The sequence below is a fragment of the Rhinolophus hipposideros genome (genome assembly GCF_964194185.1).
Source record: "Rhinolophus hipposideros genome assembly, chromosome: 17".
Taxonomy (NCBI): Eukaryota; Metazoa; Chordata; class Mammalia; order Chiroptera; family Rhinolophidae; genus Rhinolophus; species Rhinolophus hipposideros.
The window spans coordinates 59,487,860-59,505,062 of record NC_138063.1 but is presented as its reverse complement, the minus strand read 5'-3'; the positions used below and the strand labels follow the sequence as shown (position 1 = coordinate 59,505,062).

Sequence of the window (17,203 nt, the reverse complement as noted above, 5' to 3'; positions counted from 1 at the left end):
CTGAGGGTTTGTCATATATGGCCTTTCTTATGTTAAGGTATTTTCCTTCTGCACCTATTTTATTAAGTGTTTTAATCATAAATCGATGTTGTATCTTGTCAAATGTTTTTTCTGCATCAATTGATATAATCATATGATTTTTGTCCTTTCTTTGTTTATGTGATGTATCACATTGATGGATTTGCATATGTTGAACCATCCTTCTGCCCCTGGGATGAACCCCACTTGGTCGTGATGAATAATCTTTTTAATGCATTGTTGCATTCGATTTGCTAGTATTTTGTTTAGGATTTTTGCATCTGTATTCATCAGAGATATTGGTCTGTAGTTCTCTTTTTCTGTGTTGTCCTTACTAAGTTTTGGTATCAGGGTAATGTTGGCCTCATAAAATGAGTTAGGGAGTACTGTCTCTTCTTCAATTTTTTGGAAGAGTTTGAGCAGGATTGGTATGAGATCCTCTTTGAAGGTTTTGTAGAATTCACTAGTGAAGCCATCTGGTCCCGGACTTTTGCTTTTGGGAAGGTTTTGGATGACTGATTCAATTTCGTTACTGGTGATCGCTCTGTTTAGATTTTCCAGTTCTTCATTGTTCAGCCTTGGAAGGCTATATGTTTCTACAAACTTGTCCATTTCTTCTAGATTATTGAATTTTGTGGCATATACTACTTCATACTATTCTTGGATGATCCTTTGTATTTCTCTGGTGTCCGTGATAACTTCCCCTTTTTCATTTCTGATTTTGTTTATTAGTGTCTTCTCTTTTTTCATCTTTGTGAGCCTCGCTAAGGGTTTGTCAATTTTGTTAATCTTTTCAAAGAACCAGCTCTTTGTCACATTAATTTTTTCTATTGTCTTTTTGTTCTGTATTTCATTTACTTCTGCTCTGATATTTATTATTTCCTTTCTCCTGCTGACTTTGGGTTTCATATGTTCTTCTTTTTCTAATTCTTTAAGGTGTAATGTGAGGTTATTTATGTGGGATTTTTCTTGTTTCTTGAGATAGGCCTGTAATGATATAAATTTTCTTCTTAAAACTGCTTTTGTTGCATCCCAAGAATTTTGGTAGGATGTATTTTCATTGTCGTTTGTTCTATGTATCTTTTGATCTCTCCTCTAATTTCTTCTTTGACCTGGTCGTTCATTAAAAGTATGTTGTTTAATCTCCATGTATTTGTGATTTTTCTACTTTCATTTTGCAGTTGATTTCAGATTTCAAAGCCTTGTGTCAGAGAACATGCTTCGTATGATTTCATTCTTCCTAAATTTGCTGAGGTTAGTTTTATGTCCCAATATATGGTCTATCCTTGAGAATTTTCCATGTACACTAGAATAAAATGTATAGTCTGATGTTTTAGGATGAAGTGCTCTATAATGTCAATTATGTCCATTTCATCTAATGTGTCATTTAGGGTTGCTATTTCTGTCCCATTATTGATTTTCCATTTGGTTGATCTATCCATAGCTGTCAATGATGTATTTAAGTCCCCTAGTATAATTGTGTTTTGGTCAATTTCTCCCTTTAGTTCTGTTAGCAGTTTCTTGGTATATTTTGGTGCTCCCTGATTGGGGGCATAAATATTGATGACTGTTATGTCTTCTTGTTGTATGGTCCCCATTACCATTATGAAATGTCCATCTTTGTCTCTTGTTATCTTTTTCACCCTGAAATCTGTTTCATCTGATACCATTATGGCTACACCTGATTTTCTCTGGGAACCATTTGCTTGGAGTGTCAATTTCCACCTTTCACTTTGAGTCTATGCTTGTCCATGTAGCTGAGATTTGTCTCCTGGAGACAGTATATGGTTGGGTTTAGATTTTTGATCCAGTCTCCTACTCTGTGCCTTTTTATTTATTATTAAATTTATTGGGGTGACAATTGTTAGTAAATTTACATAGATTTCAGGTGTACAATTCTGTATTACATCATCTATAAATCCCATTGTGTGTTCACCACTCAGAGTCAGTTCTCCTTCCATCACCATATATTTGATCCCCTTTACCCTCATCACCCCCCCACCCCCTTACCCTCTGGTAACCACTAAATTATTGTCTGTGTCTATGAGTTTTTCTTTCTCATTTGTTTGTCTTTTTTTTTTTAATTAAGTTTATTGGGGTGACAATTGTTAGTAAATTTACATAGATTTCAGGTGTACAATTTTGTATTACATCGTCTATAAATCCCATTGTGTGTTCACCACCCAGAGTCAGTTCTCCTTCCATCACCATATATTTGATCCCCTTTACCCTCATCACCCACCCCCCACCCCCTTACCCTCTGGTAACCACTAAATTATTGTCTGTGTCTATGAGTTTTTCTTTCTCATTTGTTTGTCTTGTTCTTTTTGTTTATATACCACATATCAGTGAAATCATAGGGTTCTCTGCTTTGTCTATCTGACTTATTTCACTTAGCATTATACTCTCAAGATCCATCCATGTTGCCACAAATGCTCCTATATCATCTTTCCTTAACGTGGAATAGTATTCCATTGTGTATATATACCACAACTTCTTTATCCATTCATCTATTGAAGGACATTTTGGTTGTTTCCATGTCTTGGCCACCATAAACAAAGCTGCAATGAACATTGGAGTACACGTGTCTCTATAGAGAAATGCTTTCAGATTTTTTGGGTAGATACCCAGGAGAACGATTGCTGGGTCATATGGTAATTCTATTCGTAATTTCTTGAGGAACCTCCACACTGCCTTCCATAGCGGCTGCACCAGTTTGCATTGCCACCAACAGTTTATGAGGGTTCCTTTTTCTCCACAGCCTCTCCAACACTTGTTACTATTTGTCTTGTTGATGAAAGCCATTCTGACTGGGGTGAGGTGATATCTCATTGTGGTTTTCATTTGCATTTCTCTGATGATTAGCGATGTTGAGTATTTTTTCATATGTCTATTTGCCATTTGTATGTCCTCTTTGGAGAAACGTCTCTTCAAGTCCTCTGTCCATTTTTCAATTGGGTTCTTTGTTTTTTTGTTGTTGAGTTTCATGAGTTCCTTGTATATTTTGGATATTAGCCCCTTATCAGAGGCACTGTTTGCAAAAATCTTCTCCCATTCAGTTGGTTGCCTCATTATTTTGTCAATAGTTTCTTTTGCTGCGCAGAAGCTTTTAAGTTTCATATAGTCCCATTCGTTTATTTAAGCTTTTACTTCCATTGCCTTTGGAGTCAAATTCATAAAATGCTCTTTGAACCCAAGGTCCATAAGTTTAGTACCTATGTTTTCTTCAATGCAGTTTATTGTGTCAGTTCTTATGCTTAAGTCTTTGATCCATTTTGAATTAATTTTGGTACATGGTGACAGATAGCAGTCCAGTTTCATTCTTTGCACGTAGCTATCCAATTCTGCCAGCACCATTTATTGAAGAGGCTGTCTTTCCTCCATTGTATGTTTTTAGCTTCTTTGTCAAAAATTATCTGTCCATATTTATGTGGTTTTATTTCTGGGTTCTCAATTCTATTCCATTGGTCTATGTGTCTGTTTTTCCGCCAATACCAAGGTGTTTTGATTATTGTAACCCTGTAGTACAAGCAAAAATCAGGGAGTGAGATACCTCCAGTATTGTTCTTTTTTTTTAATATTGCTTTGGCTATTCGGGGTCTTTTGTGGTTCCAAACAAATCTGATGATTTTTTGTTCTATTTCTTTAAAAAATGCCATTGGGATTTTAATGGGGATTGCATTAAATCTGTATATGTTTTTGGGTAATATGGCCATTTTAACTATGCTGATTCTTCCAATCTATGAGCACGGAATGTCTTTCTATTTCTTTGTGTCTTCTTCAATTTCTTTCAAAACTGTCTTATAGTTTTCAGCATATAAATCCTTCACATCCTTGGTTAAGTTTATTCCTAGGTATTTTATTCTTTTTGCTGCAATTGCAAAAGGAATTGTTTTTTCTATTTCTTTTTCTGAGATTTCATTGTTGGTATATAGGAAAGCAATGGACTTTTGTACGTTGATTTTGTAGCCAGCAACTTTACTGTACTCATTGATTGTTTCTAATAGCTTTTTGGTGGAGTCTTTAGGGTTTTCTATATATAGCATCATGTCATCTGCAAAGAGTGACAATTTAACTTCTTCATTCCCAATTTGGATGCCTTTTATTTCTTTCTCTTGCCTGATTGCTCTGGCAAGGACTTCCAACACTATGTTGAAAAGCACTCTGTGCCTTTTTATTGGTGAGTTTAGTCCATTTATGTTTAGGGTGATTATTGATATGTGAGGATTTCCTGTCATTCTATCTTTAGTTTTCTGGTAAGACTGTATCTCCATTGTTACTTTGCCTTTTTTTGTTGTTCATTATTTCTTTGTGTATTTGGGTATTCTATCATTTTTCTCTCTGTTTCTTCTTTTATTACAGTATATATTTCAGTTCTGGATTTTTTTTTTGAGTGGTTACCCTTAAGTTTATGTAAAAGAAAGTTTGTTATTTAGAGTATTCCATTTTCTTCAACATGCTTACCATATCCATTCTTCTTTCATTTCTTTTAAGTCTCAAGTCTCTTTCTTCTTCCATCCATGTCATTTCCAGGTTTCTATCTTTGATGTCACTGATTCTTTCCTCCATCTGGTCAACTCTACTACCTAACTTGGCTCTTTCATTCTTCGTTTCTTCTATTGATTTCTAATCTCCAGAATTTCTATTTGGTTCTTTTTTTTAATTTCAATCATTCAGTAAATTGTTCATGTTGTTCTTTGATTGTGTTTCTAAGTTCATTAAACTGCCTTTCTGTGTTTTCTTGCATCTCGTTGAGGTTTTTCAGAACTGCGATCTTGAATTCTCTGTCATTTAAGTCACATATTTCCATATCTTTAAGTACATTTTCTGGAGACTTTCATTTTTCTTCTGAGCTGTCTTGTTGCCTTGGTTATTTTTGGCAATAATTATTTATTATTTCTTTTCCTAGACATCTACCACAGTGAGTTCTGTAATGTGTTGATAGCAAGAGTTCTTTCTTTTGTTTTACAGTACGTGTTGGTAGAATGTTTTATTTTTTCTCCGACTACAGCCCTTTTTCTCTCTCACATTGTAGTGTTATGTTTTCTCTGCACTATTCCAGCTTCTCACACAATGGGGGGATTCCCTGGAATGAGGGCTTCTCCTCTCGTAACAGTTTGCTTGGGTCATAGAGCAGTGAATCTGTGTGGGGATGCAGAGAGCTTTTGAAGTTCCAAAGCTCTTCTTGCACCAGATTCAGAGCCCGCGTGTTTCAGCAGCTTTGTTTACTCCAGCAGGGATCCACCCAGATAGGTGGGGAAAAGGGCGGGGTGGGTTGTGAGAGGTGGCCCAGAGCAATGTTGTCGACCTGCACCACAGCTGGTCCTGTTTCCACAACTCCCTCCCCTTTGCCGGAACTAGTTGGGCTGTGAATCTGTGTCTGCGGTCCACAGTTCTCAGAGCTGCAAATATTCTATTCTTTTGATCTGACACTGCTACTGTTCCGCTTCTATCATGGGAAGGTGGGGGAGGGTCAAACTCTCGGAGGGTAGGGAGGCATTAGCTAGTCTCAGTGCCTAAGGCTTCCATTCTCTACTCAGCAATAAGGGCTTAAACCTCCATTTTCAGCCTTCTTCACTCAGTCTTTGCTCTGAGGTCTCTGCCGTGAGCATTGGGTTCAGCCGTGTCATATGCTGTCCTCTCAGGCCTGTGGGCCTAGCAGTCCAAGTTCTTCCCTCTCCCGCAGTTGCGGTAGTTCCAGGATGCAGCAAGCTCGGAGCACTGAGCTAGTTCTTCGTCCTGCGCCCGCGCAGCTGCAGCTCCGTGTCCACACTTCTCCCTTCCCTCCTTCCCAGCATGTGCAATTTGCCCACCTTTAGGTGAATTCAGTAGTGAACCTCTTCATCTTGCCTGTCTGCTGTGCAGGAAATCCTTTGTGGAGTTATAGTTGTTCGATTTTTTTTTTTAATTCCAGGGGAGATTTCCAGAAGCTCACCTCATGCTGCCATTTTGATGACATCATTGTGCTCTACCTTCTGACCAACCTCGTTCAGGCCTTCCTAATTCCCAGTTATGGGCCTCCGAGGACGTACAGGGGCTTTTTCCAGTCCTTCCCCTTAATCATCTTGGAGAAACTTTTCTTCATATTGGGGAGGAAACTGTTTCTGTTCTTATTGACATTGGTGCTACTCTCTCAGTGCCCAATGTTATAAACAGCCCCTGCCTCAGAGTAATAAGACACTTCATATGGTGGGGATTTCAAATAAACCTTAACAGGTTCACGTATCTGAACTTATTCCCTTTTGTTTAGGTCCCTTAAGAGATGAACATAGTTTTCTCCTTATTTCTTCTGCCCCTACCCGTTTATTAGGCACAGACCTCTTAGAGAAGTATCATGCTGGAATATCTTCTTCTCGAAAAGGAGAAATAATGTTAATCACCAGAATCACCAATCAGGTGAATTACATGATCTTTCAGCATCTTTTATTTGTGCTGTCTCTGATGGTACAGTAACTGAATCTGAACACAGTGATCATGGTCCCTGTTGGACCAACTATCACCTTTTTTATGGGCAAAATCTTCAACTGATATTGGCAGGATTCACAGTGCACCTCCTATCAAAGTTCAAATTGATCCTTCAAAGCCTCTACCCCGAATTAATCAATATCCTATATTAAGGAGGCCTTCCAAGGTTTAATGTCCATAACAGAAGATTACATAACTCAGGGTCTTATTATTCCTTGCACTCCTATTCTACCTGTGAGAAAGCCAAAGAGATGATGATGGAGGTTTATCTAGGACCTCCGAGCAATAAACAATATTGTTATCCTTCGACAACCTGTTGTTCCTGACCCTCAAACACTGCTGGCATCCATCATAACTGGAAGCAAATTCTTTACAGTAATTTATTTATGCAGTGCATTCTTTAGCATCCCAGTTGATGCAGCTAGTCAATTCCTTTTTTGCTTTCACTTGGGAAGGAAAGCAATTTACCTGGACGGTAATGCCTCAGGGTTTCACTGACAGCCCTTCTTACTTCTCACAGATTCTGAAGACCGATTTGGGTGATATAGTTTTTCCTAAAGGTTCCACTTTGTTACAATATGTGAATGACTTACTTTTTTGCTCTTCTTCTCAGGTTTCTTCGCAAGATGATAGCATCTATTTTGTGACATTATTGGCCTTAAAGGGACATAAGGTCTCTAAAGAGAAATTTCAATTTGCCCACACTCAGGTTCTATATTTGAGACATCTAATATCGGAATAAGGTCTGTGTCTGGATCCAGACAGGCTCCATGGCATCCAAACTTTTCCGAGGCCCAAGACTAATAGGCAATTGTGAGGTTTTCTTGGACTAGTCAGCTATTGCTAGAATTGGATCCCAAATCTTTCTCTTATGGCAAAACCTCTATGTGTTCTATTAAGGAATGACAGTCCTGACCCAATTTCATGGGAAGAACAGGATGACATGGCCTTCAAGGCCTCGAAGGAGAGTTTAATAAACCCATCTTCTCTTGGGCATCCTAACTATCAGATTCCCTTTTTCCCTTTTTATACATGAAAAGGAAGGAAATGCCCTTAGGGTGCTCACTCAGAAATATGGGAATCAAAATAAACCCCTAAGATACTATAGTCAACAACTGGATCCTGTGGCTTGGGGATATTCTCCTTGCCTCAGAGCTGTTGCTGCCACTGCCCTCCTGGTTAAGGCCACAGAGAAGACTGTTGCAGGATCCCCTCTAACCTCTTTGTGCCTCATGCAGTAAAAGCTCTCCTGAATTCTCATTACACCCAGCATCTTTCAGTCAGCCGCCTTACTTCCTATAAAGTCCTTTTGCTAACCACTTCTAACATAACCCTTTCACATTGTAATAACCATAATCCAGCTGTTTTTCTTTCTTTGGAGACTGAAGAAGCTCTCCATGACTCCCTGATAGTAACAGATCACCTCCTGACTCCTCATGATGACTTGCAGAAAACTCTGGGTAAAGCTGACCTCTCTTGGTTTACCAATGGTTTGTACTTAAAAAATGGCAATGGTGAACACTATGCTGCTTATGCTGTTGTAACTCCTTCTGAAGTCATCAAGGCAGCACCTTTGTCTCTGGCCACTTCAGCACAACAGGCTGAATTATATGTCCTCACTCAAGCTTGCATTTTAGCAAAGGATAAAGCTGTCAACATTTATTCCAACAGCATATATGCCTTTGGGGTGGCCCATTACTTTGGAATGCTGTGGAAACAATGTAGTTTCCTTACCTCCAATGGAGATAAAATTAAGAATGGTCCAGATGTACAAAAATTATTGAACACTATACTTTTACCTGATGCCTTAGCCATTATTAAGATTCTGGGGCAGTCTAAACTTGACTCCCTGGAAGCCAAAGGAAATCACCTGGCTGACATTTCTACTAAAAGTGCAGCCCTTAAAGGCAGCAGCAGCCGGACCTCTGTCATGGTCCAGAGAGAAGCTTCTCCAGTTGATAACTTAGAAAAACTGGCCAGAGAGGCCCAACAATCAGCTGCTGAAGAAGAAAAATATAACTGGAAATCCAACAATTGTTTGTTTAATAAGGAGAGAAACTCTGGTTCAGAACAAATAACAACACAGTCCTATCAGAAACTCTAAAATTCCCACTCTTAACCACTATACATTTGTTGAACCATTGGTCAGCTGAAAAAATGGTAGCTTTCATGCACCAATATTGGTGGGGAGATATTAATAAGGCTGCAAAAAGTACCTACCTCAGGTGTCCCACCTGTCCAAAATATAATTTAGGGAAGCCTATTCTCACTGTCCCTGGACATTTTAAGTTGCCAAATGGACCATTTGAAGTCTGGCAACTAGACTTCATACAGCTTCCCCCATCTCATGGATATAAATGTGTTTCAGTCATCATATGTATGTTTTCTCACTGGACTGAAGCTTTCCCTTGCAGACAAGCTAATGTGTCTGCAGTGGCTAAAGTACTTTAGAAAAGATTATTCCTACTTGGGGAACTCCTCTTGAACTGCACAGTCATTGAGGAACCCATTTCACTGGTCAGGTGCTGAAGCAAGTCTGTGCTGTTTGGCAAATCCTACATTTTCACTGTGCTTACCATCCTCAATCTTCAGGACTGGTTGAATGCACTAATGGTATTATTAAGACTCAATTGGCAAAATTTACTGAAACTCTTCAAATATCTTGGTCAAAGGCATTGCCATTAGTCTTTTTAAATCTCAGATCTACCCCTTTTCGGACTCATAAGTTCTCACCCATCCTGAGATAATTACAGAACGCGATATGCATCTGGCCCCTGCCTCTCTTGATCCACAGTTGGTGAAAGGAGACATAATTCAATATTGTAAAGGCTTAATTGTTTTTATTGACAATAATCATGCTTTAGTCAAAAAATCATTTCACCATGCACTCCAGAGAAATGAAAAACTAAAAATTCATACTCTACAATCTGGAGATTTTGTTTATTAGAAAACATATCTAAAAAAGGATTCCCTCCAGCCATGCTGGAAGGGCCCTTACCAGGTACTGTTGACTAACCCCTGTGCTGCTAAACTGCAGGGAGTAGACTCTTGAATACACGTGTCACACCTAAAGAAGGCACCAAACCCTGACTGGAAAAGCACACAGTCTGGTGACCTGACACTAAAGCTGTCAAAATGTAAAGCAGGTGACTTCTGAGGAACTTGAGTTCCTCATTTATGCCAGCTACATAAGCTAGGTTGCTATGTTGTACTAATTCTACCTTTAACTTTGATCTATTTAAGCTCTGCTTCTGATGCCTGTCAACATTAGATACCAGCTGTTTCCTGATCCATACACTCTCTCCTTGATTTAAGAGATGACACCCAGAGGAGGCCCTTCTGACATCAAGGGACAAAAGACTGGACACTAGAAAACCTGAGACTAGAAGACCTGATTATTGATCAATGATCTTTTAGAGAAAAAATCTTGATGAAGGTGGGAATGATAAAAGTGAGCTGGCATCTTAAGATGATTAACCATAGAGCTGGGAGAACTATGGGTGGAGCTGGGCCCCTTGTTAACTCTCTAGTCCCGACAGCCTGTTAAACTTTGCGGTAACTTCAAGGGGAGCGATTCATATAAAATATAGAAGCCATCTTGGGAAGGCTCTTTTATTTGCATGTGGGTGGCTGGTTGGAACACAGGCCAGGAAGTGTGCATTCACACACTCCTTGGTGGTTTTGTTTCTTTTTCTTTTCCCAAATAAACCACTCTTTTGGTGGTTTATCTTTTGGTGGACTACTTGGAGAATTATTTGTCCAGTTGACAGAACACCCTTCCAACTCATCTGATCTGACCCCCAATGACTTCTTTCTTTACCCCAAGATAAAGGAAAATATTGAAAGGAAGACATTTTGATGACATTCATGACATCAAAGGTAATACAATGACAGTTCTGATGGCCATTCCAGAAAAAGAGTTCCAAAATTACTTTGAAAGGTGGACTAGGCACTGGCATTGGTGCATAGTTTCCCCAGGGAAGTACTTCGAAAGTGACCATAGTGATATTCAGCAATGAGTTACGTAGCACGTTTTCGAGGATGAGTTTGCGAACTTAATTGTCAGACCTCATAGGTCCTGATGTCTGGGCATCTGAGGATTAAAGAAGTTGTTCATTCTTTTCAGGTTAGGATGTCATTAATTAATGAGGTCTGGGTTGTCTTGAAAAAAGGAACCAATAGAAGTTCTTCAGTTAATCAGTGGGAGAGAAAACAAAAGAGAAACTGCTGAATATCAGGATGGACCAAACTGCAAACTAGCTAAGTTTAACTATATTATTCATCTCCCAAGTTTCACCCTTACAGAATGAGCAGTGAAAAAAAACCTCGGTGGGGAATTGTTAGGATAAGCATTTCAATGTCTGAGTGGTGCTTACTAAATGCTATTCTTGTTAATTGTTAAAATATAATACAGTATTTTGCAGACATAATTCTCAACAGAATGAGCTTGACAGGAACCCAACCGGATAAGTGCACACAACTGCAAAGAAAAAAATCAACATGTAATTAGCCAAATAGTGTATAGGAGCAATAGCTAAGCCTCCCTTCAGGGGAGACAGAGCTTTGGAAGTGAATCCCCTGTCTCCTTTACTTGCTGCAAGTAAATAAAACTACGTAACAACAACTACGTCTTGTTCTTGAATGGAATACCCCAAGTAGTGAACCTTTTGAGTTTGGCAACAAAAATCCATATTCTTCCAGCTCAGCCATCAGGAGGAAAATGCACGTATATGAAGGTAAGGGCTTTTAATGAAACCTAAAACTTTTCCCCGAAAAGCCAGCATTTGGGATCCGGCATGGCCTATACCTGCTTGTTTTTTGCACCTCACTCCCAGGACCTGCGTGTTTGGCACATGTGCAATAGGTGCCTGTGCAGCTAGGGGCCCTTCAGTCTTGGGTGACTCTTTGGAATGTTTCCCATCCTCCTGTATAGTCCCCAGCATAAAGGATATGTAAGGAAAATTCATATATGTAGGTGAGTGCTTTTAATTAGGCCTATGCCTTGTCCCCTCTAGAGCCAGCTCCTGAGACCCAGTCTCTCCCTTGAGTGACCCTATATGATTAAGAAAAAATACAAACAGGAAATAAATAAAAAGCAGTCATGCTTGATATTGAAAGTGAGGAAAATTTTTATTGTCTTCTTCCTGCTCGTCTGCATATTTTAATCTTTACAGAACGAAAATGATATCTTATTTGTGTAGTTTTTTTTTTTTTTTTTTTTTTTTTTTTGTCTGCTTTAGCTGTACATGTTAAAAATAAAGAAGTCTCAAAGGCCCAAGAGGAAAAGAAAGCATGGGCCTGAGCAGGTCAGGTTGGGTCAGAAAACATGGCCTGGGGTCTGTGGGATGTCCATTCACCAGGATACCTTTAGTACCTACTGTAGTAGTGTGCAGGCAAGTGGAGGTGAGACCAAGCAGGGAGTCCCTGAGAGTGGGAAGGGAAGGCCCAGGGAGGCTGCATTCCTTTCCAGGGCCCAGGCCCCTGTGAGAGTCCTCAAGGAATTCCCAGCAGGTGATCCCACAGGAGCAAGAAATTTCCAGAGCAGGTGTGGCTGTAAGGGAACTGAACAACACATTCCCCACCCTGCTCTGGGTTGAGCAGCAGAAGGTTGGGGAGGTTGGCCCTCTGTGTGTGGCCTCAGAGGAGAGTGAATACACAGCTACTTACCAGAGAGCAAATCGGGCCAACTGGCAAACTCAAGGCCCCTCTGCGAGCTGGAAGGTGAGACCCTGGTCTCCCTAGAGAGGCCCAGACCAGCTTGCTACAGGGAAGAACCTGGACTAGTCTGAGATGGAAATAAAATGATAAGAAATAACATACACATTATCAAGTAATCCTGGGCAAGGATAGTTTATCACAGTTTGTTTTACCAGAATGGAATATTATCTTACACTTTCATGCATTTTACTCCTGTTGCTCAACAATATTTAGTGTAAATTCCTTCCACAGTTTTATTTCATTTTACATGATTCACATTCTGTGATGTGAATGTGATAGTAGTTATTCCTTTTGTTTCCAGTTTTTTGCTACCATTAACAACGCTGCAATACACATCTTTGATTATTAAAAAAAAAAATCCCAGGTGTCCTAGGAGCAGGAGGTTGCTGACAGCACCCACTGTGGCAGGTGTGCTGAGAGGCTCAGCTAGCCAGGCCTCTGCTCTAAGCATCTGCACAATAAGGGGGTCAGAATTTAAAAAGGACAAGGGTCCCTCCCTACTGATCAAATCTTTTCTGATCAAACAATTCATTTACTCGTGCAATCACTCAGCACAAACTAATTGAGGACCTGGATGTGCAGATACTGACTTAGGCACTATGACTTTGACCACAAAGAGGGATGAGGTTCCAGGTCTCAGGGAGCAGACATTCTGGTAAGGAGAAGCATATGATAAACATACAAATGGATGATATCAACTCCTTGAGTTAAAGAGTTGCAGAATGCTTAAGAAGAAAAAATACCAATATTCTGTTGTAAGCATAAGGAATATTCCTGTGGGTCTGGTGTATAAATGGAGTGTTTAAAACACCCCTCAGTCCTCTGCCCTTGACTTTTCCTACCCTGTAACTTCTGGTGTTGCCATCCTACTTTAAAGAACAAAAATCAGTTAGAGAACATCCAGGTTCCCTCCATCCTCACTGGAGTAGTACCTGGCCCTGCTCAAGCTCCAGTGGAGCCTCAACCAGAAGCACAGCTGCTCTCTACCTCAGTTTCTTTCTCCATCCTTAAACCATTTGGAGTCCCTCCAGACTTGGAGCCCAGGATCCTCTTCTTGGGTTTGGCATTCTTGGCTGACACGGGCCATAACCATGGAGGGTAGCCCTGCGGGTCCCAGTCCTCTCCTCCGCAACTCTTGACTGTGAGCTCCTCTCCTGGGCCCCTGTGGTTTGCCTGAGGTTGTTAAAACTCCTTCTTTGTGTTCCCAAAGTATTGCTATGCCCCAGGGGCTCCCAGGCTTCCATGTCTCCCCCTCCCCTCTGCAGGCACAAATTCTGCCATCTCGGCAAACTCTTTGTTGACTTAGTTGACATTTCATAAGTGATATTTTTATAACTTATTATAAAATGCATATATTAATGTTTTAATTTTGTGTATAATTGTTTGTTTTAGTTAGGCTTTTTCTGATTAATATTTTAATATTAAAAATATAACAAAATTAAAAATGCATTTCTCTTTTAAAGGGAACTTTATATCACTAACATAAACAGAAAACTATTGTCACTCCCCTAAATGGGATGTAGCTATAGAAATAAATATAATGTAAATCAACAAATGGTCTTAAATTCTACCTAGAGACTAATGTCTGATAGAGGCTCTGAGCCCCAGGCCTGCAAGTCTTTATTAAAAAGTGAGATCAGGAAGACTTAGAAGGTGCCAAAGATGCAACGGCACCAAATAAGACTTTTTCTTTGACCTACTCAGGACCAAACAGAATTAAGAACTAAATCACCCTTCCCTGAGAAGATTCTTGGCCTGCCCATTGTTGCTGCCCAACACACAACTCTGTGAGGCAAGCAGCACAGGAGTTATTGCTCCCATTTTCCAGATGAGGAAAACTGAGATTTGGAGGAACAACCAGCAGAGCTACTCATCTCCAAGGCCTCCTCCTCCTGGAAGCCCTCTCCACCTCATAGGTCCAGGTGAAGGGCCTCTTTGGTCCTCCCACAGACACTGCACTGAGGCTCATTGAAGCACTAGTGGTACACTGGGATGCACTATGAGACCCATTCTGTAAACTGGGGCTTGATCTAGGACTCTGTGCCCAAGGTACCAGGACCCCAGGGCCCCCTGCCTCTGGAGATAGGCCTTCCGGGGCTGCATGAAAGGGATAAGCCAGGCTATTTTCATCACTTCCTTCCTCCCACTCAAGCAGTGGCCACCATCCACTGCCTTACATAGAACTGCCACCTCGGCCTCAACCAGGACGGTTTGGGCCACAGAAAGGGGTATCCGACTGAAGGCCTCAAAGGTAAGTGGCCCTCTTTATTACCCAGCCCTGTCTCCCACACTGTGGGCCCTTCTCAGGTAGCAGGGAGGCTGGCTATTAAGTCCTGCCTTTATGCCTCCTTCTGCTCTCCTCTCTAGAGGACAGATGGAAGCAGGCTCTGAGACACCTGTTCTTTGGCTAAGTTAAGCTTCATTAGTTTAATCAATGAATAGTCATTGGAAGTCTACCATGGGCCAGGCCCTGGGGTGGGGGGAAGAACTTGTCTTAGGTAAGGGAAACAGTTGTGGAGGAAAGACCATGAATCAGGCAGAAAATAAGCTCATGAGACCTAAATTTGAGTCTGACACAGACCACTGGGTGACCCTGCACAGATCACTCTGTTTCTGGGCCTCAATTCCTAACATTAGCCCAGATGAGTGGGAGCCTATTCTGGTTTCCCTTACCCACTCCCACCTCAGCATCCTCTTCCTGATGTTTTCTACATCAAGTATCACGTAAGAGTTCACTTCGCCATGGCAAGCTGTTTGGAATTGATTGGATAAGGTGTGGTCTGTGAAGTCCACACTGTGGGCCTGACCCCAGGCTAGGCATGGCAGCTGTGAGCAGCCTTTTCCAGGCTCTAGAGGCCAAGGGTCAGGACTGTAAATCATGTAGCAGGGGTCTGTTCCCCCCACTGCTTACGTTCCCTTCCCCTTCCCAAGAATGTGCTTCCCCCTGCTCCACTCCACCACCTCAGCCACCCTCACTGTCCTGCCTTCTGAGTGCCCAGTGAGAATCAGTCATGCTTAGGTTGGGGCCACTTCACTTCCTTCAGTCTTTGCCACTACAATTTCACAGATGAGAAAGCTGAGGCCTGAGAAAGGAATCGTCCTTTGTCCCAGGTCAGATCTCACTATGCCCACAGTACCCACTGGCTCTTGGGATGGGGTGCAGGCTGCCAGGCTCTCCCTCACCTCATGGCCATTCTCCCCCACAGCCAGCCTGCACTATGCCTGCCTGGGGGGCGCTGTTCCTGCTCTGGGCCGCCGCGGAGGCCACCAAGGACTGCCCTGTACCATGCACCTGCCAGGCCCTGGAAACCATGGGGCTATGGGTGGACTGCAGGGGGCAGGACCTCACATCCCTGCCTACCCTGCCAGCCCACACGCGCCACCTCCTGCTGGCAAATAACAGCCTTCGCTCCCTGCCCTCCGGTGCCTTTGACCACCTGCCCCAGCTACAGACACTCGACGTGACACAGAACCCCTGGTACTGCGACTGCAGCCTCATCTACCTGCGCCTCTGGTTAGAGGACCATACACCTGAGGCCCTGCTTACTGTCCACTGTTCCAGCCCCGACCTCATCACCATCCATCCACTGGGCCAGCTCACAGGCTATGAGCTGGGCAATTGCGGCTGGCAGCTACAGACATCCTGGGCCTACCCAGCAGTCTGGTGGGATGTGTCACTGGTTGTTGTGGCCACAATTGACCTGGCTCTCCTGGCTGGCCTGCTATGCACTGCCACAGGATCCCTAGACTGAGCCCAAGTCCCCAGGGTCATCCTCAAGCCAGGCAGCCAAGCCTTGAGCCCCTCCCTAGACTCTACCAACCCTGATCAGCCAGAACCACCAGTAACTCAAAATAAATTTGCTGCTCAATCATTTTATCCAAGCTCAGAGATTTTTTTTCTTCTCAGCCCCTTTTGGAAACCTGGGTTCATTTTGTTATTACCAGATATCAATAGGGGCTTCTCTGTACCCCAAGTTCCTAGTAAAATGAGCTGTTCTCACCTCTCCCCAACCAGCCACCTCCAATTCCACAATCTGGACATCCATAACTTCCTCGGTGCTTGCCAGGTCATAGAACTCCAGTTCTCACCCCCTCCTCTGTCTGCCAGCACCTACTCCCCACATAGGCCCTCCCAGACAGCCCAGGACAACTGCACATCAATATTCAGCCCCTCTCCAAATTCCACCAAAAATACAAACAAAAAAACAGAAAAACAAAGTTGCTCTCACAACACCGCAGTGAACAGACAGGAGGTACCGAAGACCCTAGAGGTCAGGTGGCGGGGCACGGTGGGAGGCGTTCATCTCTGCAATAAGCATACACTGAAAAAGGCATATCACCATTCCCAAAATGGCCTTTTGCCACTTGTCTGGCCCGGAGGTCACCTGGGCTCACCTAACCCCACCCTTTCTCATCTTCACCTATACTAGTTTCTCTCTCCTCTTCCTCTCTCTACCTGTCTTCTTCAGAACAAAACATCAAATTACTCCCTTTCTCATGGAAATGACTGCCCTCCAAGAGCTGACATCAGACACCTGCAAACTCTGGAATCCCACTTCTACCACATGGAACAGTCACCAAATTCCTCTAACAAGACATTTCTCTCCCTCAGAGGAATTCTGATGCAAGCAGTTAAAATAATGAACTTTTCTCCACCATATGAGATTATAGTTACAGTTCCATTACTGGCCCAACCAAATCCAAATATAATTACACCAAGGTCCCTCCATTAGGAGTTGCATGTGGTTAGCCTATGCTGATAGGGTGCCACAAGGAAGACCAAGTGGGCACAGAGTGCCACTGGAGGGCACTAACCCACATAAGTAAGGCTCTGGAACAGAAGCCCCAAACTCAGGGTCAGAGATGGACATAGGGAGTGGTAGAGACTGTGGCAAATCAGAGAGCCCATGTTCCATCCAAAGAGGAGCAGCCAAGTGCTGCCATGTGGAGACGTGGATCCAGGTGCCCAGTATTCCATTCTTCCAGAGATATAGGAAATATA

At 42.2% G+C, this 17,203-nt stretch overlaps 1 protein-coding gene across 1 annotated transcript; it reads left to right on the top strand.

Annotated features, from left to right (window-relative positions):
- Positions 1-15,419: 15,419 nt before the first annotated feature.
- GP9 (glycoprotein IX platelet) lies at positions 15,420-15,953 on the top strand (the record flags this gene model as incomplete). The annotated part of the gene is made up of 1 exon (XM_081078232.1): positions 15,420-15,953. The coding sequence occupies one exon, from the start codon at positions 15,420-15,422 to the stop codon at positions 15,951-15,953; it is 534 nt and encodes a 177-aa protein (XP_080934358.1).
- Positions 15,954-17,203: the final 1,250 nt, after the last annotated feature.